The sequence below is a fragment of the Cnephaeus nilssonii genome (assembly GCF_951640355.1).
Source record: "Cnephaeus nilssonii genome assembly, chromosome: 2".
Classification (NCBI taxonomy): domain Eukaryota; kingdom Metazoa; phylum Chordata; class Mammalia; order Chiroptera; family Vespertilionidae; genus Cnephaeus; species Cnephaeus nilssonii.
The window spans coordinates 66890070-66901797 of NC_137073.1; the positions used below are offsets into that span (position 1 = coordinate 66890070).

Here is an 11728-nt window from a genome sequence, read left to right on the forward strand (position 1 = left end):
AAGAGGGCAGGAATCCTGCAACCACTTTAGGGTAAATTTTTTATATTGATGTTCAGAAGCTAAACATTACACCAGAAAAACCTAAAGCAGTTAAAGTAACTTGAACCAAATAAAAAATGTACTCAATCATAAAAGGATTTGGAATTTTTGCTATTACCTCATAGAGATGATGTAAGTTTGGTTAGTTTGTCTTTGATATTTTAAATAAGTCTTACTTTGAGTGCTATTTTTGAAATACTTTTTCTATAAAAGTGTGATTTTAAAATAGCCTCAGGTATTACATTTTATAACTAAAAATTTTCCAAATTAATGTAAGTCATTTTATTATGTTCCAGTGAGAACATACAAACTAATGTTTATGTACGTGATTTACTTCCACATTTTTAGGAGGCCTTCTATAAAATGATGTTGATATTTTGGACTATACTCTGGCAGAAGTAAACCAGAATATCTGAAATGAAAAGGGAGAGGGAATCATATATGCTTTCAGAGAATGCTAATTTTAATGTAAACCCTTAAGAATGGAATAGTTTGTTGAAAGTGTGTGGTTTTATAGAAAATTGACAGGCATTTCATCAGTTTTTCTTACAGGAGCAGATAGCTTACTAAAAAGTAGATTAATTTATTATTTTAACCTGCAGTAACTCAAAATTACTAATCCTCCATTAGTGCAATTAATAACTGTAACATAAAGTTTAGCATTCCTCACAGAAATTAATATAAGAAAAGCTATACTAGTCTACATTAGATTGTATTCTAAAGCAGTGATTTTCAAATAGTGTGCTGTAAGAATTTTTAAAACATGCCATACCTATTTAGTCTTTTCCCTTAGATTGTCAAATTAAGAAATAACAACAGCCAACATGACAATAGCCGTCCTATGTGAAAATCAAAATTATATATTTTTTGTCAGATGAGCAAAAAATATATTTTTTTGGTGTGCTGCAGAATTTTAGTAATTAGTTTATATGTGCCACGAGATGAAAAAGGTTGAAAATCACCGTTCTAAAGTATAGATTAGATTCTTTATAAATAAGTTTGATTTATAACTTCTGTAAAATATAGCTAATCAGCTAAGAAAATACCAACTCATTTTACAATCATATATTTTTAACAATTTAAATAATTTTTTGTAATCATTTCAGGTTTATTTTAATTTCATGTAGGTGGTATTAAAATTTAGTTTTGGATACCAACGTTCTTGATCTCTTTCCTGTATTTTTAGATTCTCAAATTTGTAATCCTTACATTGCAAAACACCAAATAGAATAAAGTCTAATATGTTTATAGTTAATTATAGATAAACCCTTTCTAAGCTGTTTATGAAAGTTTAAGTAAAATTTTTTTTAACCTTTATTTTTCAGCGTTGCATTACTTTCCAGAGTATCAGTGGCTGGTGGATTTCACAGTGGCTGCTACAGTTGTGTATCTAGTAACTGAAGTCTACTACACTTTTATGAAGCCCACACAGGAAATGAATATCAGCTTAGTCTGGTGCCTGCTTGTTTTGTCTTTTGCAATGTATCCTTCAAAACATAATTAATATCAACTTATGAATTTGTTTTCCTTTTGTAGCTAACACCATTAGATCTCATCTCTTATTTAAAAAAGAATGTAGATCATTAGAGAAGTTTTCTTTGTTGAAATCCTCTTTATTTAACTGAAAAAATTTCGAAGTAGAGGTAAATGTTTAAAAAAATTGAAATGCAAGGAAAGATGCCAGTTGCCTGCCTTTCCTTTCCTGAGTTTCATGTCAAGCCACCTTTACTTCTTTTAGGATTTCTTCCATAAGTTTAAATGTTAAGTGATAATGGTATTTCTTTAATTTTAGATATTATTGCACCTTTCTCCCTTTTTTTCTTTCCTTCTGTTTCCAGAAAGTAAACAGACTTTTTTTTTGTTTTTAAATCAGTAGTCGGTTTTACTTACACCTATGAAAATATTTATACCTAAGCATTATAGTGTCCTATTACCTCCTAGACTGGTTGTCTAAGACTGGTTTTCTCATGTGTGTTTTGTTTACGTTTTTATATATTTTGTAATTTTCTGGGAGATTTTCTCAACCTTCCCAGTGCTTTAGTTGAGTTTTTAATTTCTGCTATAATTTTTAATTTTCAAGATCTTTTTGTTTATCCTCCCCCTACTTTACGGAATCCTATTTGTTTTATGATTACATTGTCTTGTGTCTATTTGAGATACTGATAGATTTTGTAAAGATTTTCTTTATGCCAAGTATCTTTTCCCTCTAAGTTGTTCTTGTTTGGTTTGGTTACTGTCTTTCATGTTAAAGACTTCTTAGATCTGGTGACATTTGCCTGTTTAAGTGTGAGGCACTAAAAGACTGAATGGAAGCTCTGAGCAAATGTGAAGGAATTTGTTGAATCATCTGGATCCGTGGTCAGCAAACTGCGGCTCGCGAGCCACATGCGGCTCTTTGGCCCCTTGAGTGTGGCTCTTCCACAAAATACCACGGCCTGGATGAGTCTATTTTGAAGAAGTGGCGTTAGAAGAAGTTTAAGTTTAAAAAATTTGGCTCTCAAAAGAAATTTCAATCACTGTACTGTTGATATTTGGCTCTGTGGACTAATGAGTTTGCCGACCACTGATCTGGATAGGCCAGAGATCCTCACCAAAGCATAAATCTCCAGACTTCTTTGAGGCGAGGAAATCTTAACTGGTTACTTTTTTTCAAGTAATTAAAAGTAATTACTTGAAAAAAAGTAATGCTTTTTTAAAAAAAAGTAGTGCTTTTTTCCTAATAACACCAACAATACACACATTCATTCACACTTTTACCCCGATCTGATCAGTTCCTCAATCCTTTCTGGGAGTTCTGCAAGTAAAATCAGATTGCATCTTGGCTTTCTGATTAAGCTTCTTCATTCTGTCTAGTTGTTTTCCACTTATCTGCCAGCTTTCTAGATTCCAAAATTTCACTGTTTTTTTTTTCTCATTCATTCACTGTATTTATGTATTTAAAAACAGAAACATTCTTTTGCCATCACTTTGGTATGGACTGGGGAGAGGACAAAAGTAAGCAGATGTGATTAGTCTGCTATTTTTATCCATAGCTTTATATTGTCTCTTTGGTAAAATTCTCTGTTGTTTGTTTGTTTGTTTTCAGAAACTCTTTGTTAGTCAGATGTTTGATTTCTCTGAATGATTCTTTAATTTTCTTATCTCCCCTTTTATTTTATCCTATATTTTTGTTTTTTCTCTTAATTTTCTTTTTTAACCCTTCTGTTGAAATTTTTGTGTCAACTCTTATTTTTTTAATTATTGGGAGCTTTTTCTTGAGTGTTCCATTTCCATAGCACTCATGTGTCATGGATGTGTAATATCTTTTTACTTCTAAGGACTAGAGGCCGGGTGCACAAAATTCGTGCACTGGGCGGGGGGGGGGCGTGTCCCTCAGCCCAGCCTGCACCCTCTCCAATCTGGGATCCCTCTCACAATCCAGGACTGCTGGCTCTCAGCCGCTTGCCTGCCTGCCTGCCTGCCTGATTGCCCCTAACCGCTTCTGCCTGCCAGCCTGATCACCCCTAACCACTCCCCTGCCAGCCTGATCGATGCCTAACTGCTCCCCTGCCGGCCCGATTGCCCCCAACTGCCCTCCCCTGCTGGCCTGGTCACCCCCAACTGCCCTCCCTTGCCTGTCCGGTTACCCCAAACTGCCCTCCCTCCCCTGCCAGCCTGGTTGCCCCCAACTGCCCTCCCCTGCTGGCCTGGTCGCCCCCACTGCCCTCCCCTGCCTGCCCAGTCACCCCTAACTGCCCTCCTCTGCTGGCCTGATCGCCCACAACTGCCTTCCCGTGCTGGCCTGATCGCCCACAACTGCCCTCCCCTGCCGGCCATCTTGTGGAGGCCATCTTGTGACCATATGGGGGTGGCCATCTTGTGTGAGGATGTGACGGTCAATTTGCATATTATCTCTTTATCATATAGGACATTAATATATTTTACATTTTAACTTGAGCCTTGCATTGTTTATTTTGAGTTCCCCTCTCTCCCTTTTTATTTTAATCATACTTACGTTAAAGACTAGAGACCCGGTGCACAAAAACATTTGTGCACTGAGGTGAGGGGGTCCCTCAGCTCAGCCTGCACCCTCTCGCAATTCGGGACCCCTTGGGGATGTCTAAACTGGCAGTCAGACATTCCTCTCATAATCTGGGACCACTGACTCCTAACCGCTTGCCTGCCTGATTGCCCCTAACCACTCGCCTGCCTACATGATCACCCCTAACCACTCACCTGCCTGCCTGATTGCCCCCTAACCACTCTGCCTGCCTGCCTGATTTCTCTAATCACTCTGCCTGCCTGCCTGATAGCCCCTAACCACTCTAGATGCCTGCCTGATCACCCCTAACTGCTTTCCTGCCTGCCTGCTCGCCCCAACCACTCTGCCTGCCTGCCTGATCACCCCTAACTGCCCTCCCCTGCCAGCCTGATTGCCCCTGACCACCCTCCCCTGCTGGCCTGATCGCCCCTAACCACTTCTGCCTTGGCCCCCACCACCGCAGCTTCATCCAGAAGTCGTTCGGCTGTCCAGTCTAATTAGCATACTATGCTATGATCTTTGAGTATCTGTTTATATTCAAGAGGGTAGTATGAAAATATTGGAAGTTTTTTGTAAGTGGTGGGAGCTTATTGATTGGTGGGATTTTTATTGGATGAATTGGAGACCTGGTAGCAATCTTTTTTCTTTAAAAAAATTTTTTTATTTATTGGTTTGAGAGAGAAATATTGATTCATTTTTTCACTTAGTTATGCATTCATTAGTTGATTCTTGTATGTGCCCTGACCAGGGATCAAACCAGCAACCTTGGCTCTAACCAGCTGAGCAACCCAGCCAGGGCCTGGCAGCATTCTTAGGAGGAACCTCTAAATATCAGTGTCTGTAGGTTGTTGAGCTTATCATTTTCTCCAGAAAAGATTTGTGCATTTTCTTATCTTTTTATGTCTGACAGCCAGTGGTTGTAGTCGCTGATTAGGGAAGAAGACTTAGAGACTTAGTATTCAGTGTGCAGACAGTAATTTAAATGTGAGTCTGTATACTACCTTCCCTTGTTTTCAGCTCTTCATTGTAACCCCAAGTTCTGTCTAGTACTCCCAAGCCCAATCATTTCTGGTTTAACATTAGTTCTTCTGGATTCTGCCAGAATTGGGGAAGGACCATCATCTAAACCAGGCGTCCTCAAACTACAGCCCGCAGGCCACATGCAGGTGTTTTTGCCGTTTTGTTTTTTTATTTCAAAATAAGATATGTGCAGTGTGCATAGGAATTTGTTCATAGTTTTTTTTTTAAACTATAGTCCGGCCCTCCCAACGGTCTGAGGGACAGTGAACTGGCCCCCTGTTTAAAAAGTTTGAGGACCCCTGATCTAAACTATGTGACTAGGTGAGACAAAAGATCTGGGAAGTCCAGTTCAGCCAATCATTCTGTTTTCATCCATTCTACAACCCTGCCTTCAGAGGTACCCGCTGTGTCCAATTCCCAATTTCCCGGGTATATAATTGAATGAATTGTCTTTTTACTAGGTTCCTCGTATTGTAGATCCCGCATAACAAAGAAAGCTGAAACCTAAAAAAGTTATTGTTTGTCTATATACTTAGTGTCTTCCAAATTTTGTTGAAATCTCTTTTCTCTTGTCACCTTTTTTCCTATTCTTTGCTTTTGGGGATTTTTACTCTCCTTCCTATATGGTTCATTTAGTTAGAATTTGGGACTAAGCAGTATAAATGCATGTCTTACATCTTTTATATTCAACCAGAGACTGCTAACCTGATTTTAAAGCTGTAAGTGGATTTTATTTAAATTATATGATATGCTTTGACATTCAGCACCACTGTGCTATTTCTCTCTTGACTCTTTTGGATTGATTTAGGTATAATTTAGACCAAAAGAGCCAGAGCAAAGCCTTAAGAGTCAACATCTTCACAAGTATATATTGTTCTGGGTAGAAATACTGATTAAGCTGTTGTCAGTTGTGCTACTTTCAAGAGCAAGTTAAAAGTGGAGCATTTAAAATATTACTATTTAATTCTATAGTATTATATATGTGAAAATATCATTTAGTCGGATGATGTTTACATATAAATGCATATTCTTGATACTCAGTTTTATTTAATGTATATACAGCCCTTAATATCTACTTACCAAGAAATTAGAAAAATATACTTAATTGGTTACTCCAATTATTGTTTATGTGAATAAATTTCATCTTTCATTTCACTCAGTAATGCCTAATGTGAGAGCAAAGGTCCAACACAATCTTCAGCACTGAACTGGCTCTGCTTAGTTTTAAGCCGTGCGCTTGTGAAAGGCACCAAACAATAGCATCCCTGCCAGAATCTAGTAGCTGCCTGTCTCTCCATCCCAGAGAAGACAGAAAAGGCTGAAGGGCTTTAGAATCCAGGCTATTTTCTGCCAACTTTGACCCTACATAAAGGGGTTAGGGAAGAAGGAAAGGAGAATCATGTCTATGCTTGGGTATGTGATTTTTCTTCGAACTTGTACCATGTGAGAGAATGACCTAGTGTCTTCCATGGCATGCAGGAAATCAGAATCAAATGCCAGATATCCAGATTAACACCAAGGAGGAGTCTGTTTATTGCCTATCTTTCATCTTAGTTATACCATATCTGGTAAGCCTTTCATAGCCCATGAACACAGTCTAGCTGCAGTGACCCTGTCTGGCTTCTCTTTACTTTCTTGTAGTATGTGCCTACTTATTAGTCAAACACATGTCTCCATTGATTACATAGGACAATAGCTCCACTTAATTGCAGAGTTACAGATACATCAGTTGATTCAGAAATTCTCTGCACAATGTCCTTTGTTAAAGTGGTCCCCAAATTAGACATACATACCTTAAATAATTGGCTCACTTAAAAGTGATGGAGAAAATATTTTTTTTTATTTCCATGGTTATCCCCCCCACACACATTTGTTGTATTTGACATACTTATATATGACAACAATTAAAATTTTTACAAAACCTTGAAATCTCTAAAATCATGAGAATGACTTTTTTAAATGTATAACCTTAAAATCTTGAACTCTGGAACATAAAACAGAGCACCTCTTGTCATCAGCTCTGCTTTTTGCTTCAATTGATGCATCTTAGCTATCACACTGCTTCCAATCTTACTTCTAAACCCAAACAAATACTCTCCTACCTATTTGTAATTCTACCATTTATTTGACAAAGTCTTTGTGTTCCAATTCCATTTATGCCAAGTTACGTGGTGTGGAAAGGTAAAGAAAGAGTAAAGAAAGCCTTACAGTGAGGATGGAGCAATTGTAATAATTATCTTTTTAGGATGATGGCCCATGAAGTCTTAGACATTGGAGAAATGATGCTGATATTATAATGTGAAGCATATTTTTAATTTATGAATGAAGGAAAAATAAAAAGGTAAAAGTGGTTTTTGAAGAAAACAGATTTTGTGGTGGAAGTAAAACTTTTAAAAATTAAAATACTCTACAATCAGTTTTTTAAAAGAACCTTCTCTTATGAATAAGCTGTATCACAGAGTAATATTGATTCAATTACGTGAATTTGAGTGAGAAGAAAGCTATTCTACAAAGTGATAAAGCTTCTCAGTAGTCCTATTATATTTGGCTAAAGGACTGGATCATTAGTCACATTTCCACAGCGCTTGTATTTTACAATGTGGATGGTTTAAGGTACAAAGCCCTATTATATATGTTTTTAAGGGTGTGTTTTAAAATTTTAATTTCTCTTGATTTCCAGACATGAAAATTTTATACAAAGCAAAAAGTTGTGAATGATTTAAAATGAAATAAATTCTAAGGTTATCTGTGTTAAATATTCAATTCTGTATGTAGATTTGTAAACTAAAGGTCTGTAATTTAAGTGTTCTATTTGTTTGCTGTAGGAAATAGACAACAACAGCAAACTTAAGTCACTTTTTCTAAATTCCTTAAAATATTCTAAATTACTGTATTCTTACTTCACAAAAATAGTCTGCTTTAGATTAAAAAGAAAAACACAACACTAAACCCTGAAGTGAACTGCATAAGATATTAAGGTCTCCTAGTGAGAAAGAAGCAGAGTCAAAGCTATTGAATCTGAGCCAAGGTACTTGTCTTGAAAATTTGTATATAGCTTTGTGTCAAAGCTTTGTTTTTTTTATAAACTTTTAGAGATATGTGACATTAATGCTGCCAAATTAATTCACCTTTCAGGTCAGAAACCTAGCATTATATAGGGAACTTACTTGGGAGATAGGGCTATATTTCTGTTTATTAGTTTATAATTGAGTATTACTTTTATTTCAGCTTGGAAATTATCATTTTCCTTCTGAATCTAAAAGTTTAAGAATAACTTTTGTTGCACTTTATGCAGGAGATTAGATAATAGGTTTTTTGTTTGTTTGCTTGCTTGCTTCCTTGACCTTTTTATTTTTAAAGGAAGCCTGTGTATTGCCCCTTTTAAAATATTTAGCTATTATTTCCTCCATAGTCTGCCTAGGTTTAGGCTGGCTGGCTATAAGCTTCTTGAGGGATGAGTTTTACCTATGCATAGTACTTTTTAGTTTATCTCTGAGAAAATTTTAGGTTTCTTTTCTTTGTAACTAAATATACTAATTAAACCTTTACCTCAAAATATGAAAAAATATTTCAGTTAAAAATTATCCAAATTGGTTGTTTTGTTTCATTTTTTTAACATTGGAAGACAGTTTAAAGGATTTTACTTGCCAGGTCATAGGATCGATGTATTTATTGTTAGTTTTCAATGTACATACTATAGCAGATTCTTGGTATAGTTTCTAGGTTTCTTTGCAGTGAGAATGCATGGTATGTTTTTTGGGTATTTTAGTTGCCTTTTTTATGGAAAAATAGATGAGGGAGGTTTAACCATTTGAATGGGAAAACAGTGTTTTTTTTATTGTTAGGTAGCAAAAACAAGATTTTTTTTTTAACAGTTTACATGAAAATAACTTAGTTGAGTTGAAACAATAAGAGAAACTTCTGTAAATTTCTGTGTTTATTCCTTAGGAGACTTATCTGTTTGATTTGTCTATTGGCAACAAAATATTTCTTAGAATATGATCTTGCTTGATCTCTTTCCTTCTCAAAAAAGCATTGATAAAATATCTTGAATAATTTCAAAATATTAAAGTACAGAAGACATTTTCTTTTTTCTTAGCCTTTTTTTTTTTTTAAATCCTCACCCAAGGATGTTTTTCCATTGATTTTTAGAGAGGGGAAGAGAGAGGGAAAAACAGAGAAATATCGATGTGAGAGAAACACATCGATTGGTTGCCTCCTGCATGTGCCCCTACCAGGGCCTGGGCCGGGGAGGAGCCTGCAACCAAGATACATGCCCATGACCGGAATCAAACCCAGGACCCTTTGGTCTGCAAGCTGAAGCTCTATCCACTGAGCCAAACCGGCTAGGGCAGAAGACATTTTCTTAATACAAGAATAGGGTCTTTACAGCAATGTGAAACACAAATTAAGTTAAAACATATTAGTAGCTTGATAAGTATATTTTGTTATCCTAGATTTGAGAGAAATTTGCCATTTCAGAACTAAAGTTAAGCCTTTTTATCATTTGAAAGCTCTTATTTCCACCTTGAAGATAAATATATTTAAAATACTTCCTACTGAGTAATCTTTTTAACTATCCATGGTTTCTTTTCTATTATAGTTTTTGTATTTGCATCTAGAAATTATGACCAAATTCCAATTGCAAAAAAAGTTGATATTAAATTAGAACTTTAAAAATATCATACATATAGCAGAAAAAAAAATTTTATCTTACCCCTAATATTCTATTTACTTTAAGGATTGAGATTTTATAATATAAAGCAAAATAACTTAGCACTTAAGTAGGCAGTACATTCAACTAGGACTGAAGGGCTAATAAGGGGGTAAATTATTAAATAAAGAGAAAATAACTTTATTTGTATATGTAATTTTGAATATAATAATAAAAGCGTAATATGCTAATTAGACGGGACAGCTGAACAACCTTCCAGATGAAGCCGAGGCTGCGAGGGCTGAGGCAAGCCGCTGTGGCTGTGAGGGCAGCGCCCCTTGCATGAATTTTGTGCATCTGGCCTCTAGTTCACTAGTATAATATTCTTTTTGTCTTAAATATATTTTATTGATTTTTTTACAGAGAGGAAGGGAGAGGGATAAAAAGTTAGAAACATTGATCAGCTGCCTCCTGCACACCCCCCACTGGGGATGTTCCCGCAACCAAGGTACATGCCCTTGACCGGAATCGAACCTGGGGCCCTTCAGTCTGCAGGCCGACGCTCTATCCACTGAACCAGGCTGACGCTTTATCCACTGAACCAAACCAGTTAGGGCTAATAAAATATTCTTTATGAAAATCTACAGAATGATCTATGAAAATAATAATAGAGGGATAAAGATGGGGGGGAGTTTACTCATAGTGAAGGTACTTGCCCATTATTCCCACTAAGACAAAAATAGATAAATGCCATGATTTTACCTAGTAAGTGTTTTTGGTTATACATCATCTGTAAATATAGAAGGCTTATTTTGGTATATTATCAAATATTATTTACATGATCAGGTTGTATTTATATATAAAAAGGAAAAATCAGTCTAATTTACTTGGCAATTGTGGACAATTTATGAAGAAACATTCAAAGGAAATAAGTCTTAGAGAAATTTTATTTTGAAATCCATTTCTATAGTATTTCAGATGTAGTTTACTTTTCTGTGTGAATAACTTACTGCTTTCTGTATGTGAGCTGCATTCTGTTTTTTTATAGCTGTGGAGCTGAGAATGGATTTTAAAATTTTCAAGGGTTATTTTGGAAAATTAAAAATAGAAGACTATGCTATATACAGAGACTGTATGTGGCCCACAAAGCCTAAAATATTGACTATCTGGTCCTTTACAGAAAAAGTTTTCTAACCCCTGCTATCATGTCTGGGGATTCTTGGCTTTCCTTTCATATTTAAGAGTCAGACACTAGAAACAGTTTGGGAACTCTGTGCAAGTAGGGTTTGGTGAGCTTCACTGAAGAATGACTTGGTGATGCTGAAGCTAATGTCTGTAGAGGAGCGTAATCTCCTGCCTGGAGTGTACAAGCCTGTGTGCATGTTTCAAAGGTGAATATGCCTCTGAGTAGGTTGACTTTCACTTAATTTTTCTGTTTTGAGTACAGTTGCCTCAATCTAAACTCTGCTGTGCCTCGGATTCAGTTTCTTCAGGGGCTAATCTTAGGCTTCTGCTGGAGTCAGAGTGTTTTCATTTTATACCCACACTGCTGTGTTTTGTAGAATCTTGTACCTCATAGATAACATTTTCATGGGAAAGTTTAAAGATTTAAACACAATTAAGAATTGTATCCATAGTAAAAATTAATTTAGCTTTTTTGTCCTTGAGTACATTCCCATATTTTTGATATTTGAAGTTTGGTGTTTTATTCAGTTATATCAAAAACATCAAGTTATTGCTAAAAACTAGAAAGGCATCTTTAATTTTCCAAACAGCCCTCTGAGGTGGTGGATGTATTAGTTGTACTCTTACAAATGAAGAAACTGAAAATAAGGAAGGTAAAAAATTAACTTCACTCAGAGGATCACATAGTAAGAGTTGAACCAAGATTCAGCCAGGCAGTCTAAATCTAGAGAATGCTTTCTTTTTTTAAAATATACTTTTAGTATTGATTTCAGAGAGGAAGGGAGAGAGGAGATAGAAACATCAATGAT

General features: G+C 35.9%; 1 protein-coding gene across 2 annotated transcripts in view; it reads left to right on the top strand.

The window, feature by feature from the left end:
- The window catches only part of TMEM161B (transmembrane protein 161B), a 64839-nt gene that overhangs the window by 32272 nt on the left and 20839 nt on the right, over positions 1 to 11728 (top strand). For both annotated transcript variants that reach the window (XM_079790650.1, XM_079790651.1), the window contains one exon: positions 1365 to 1521. In XM_079790650.1, coding sequence (XP_079646776.1) covers positions 1365 to 1521 — 157 coding nt within the window. The remainder of the gene's footprint in view (positions 1 to 1364; positions 1522 to 11728) is intronic.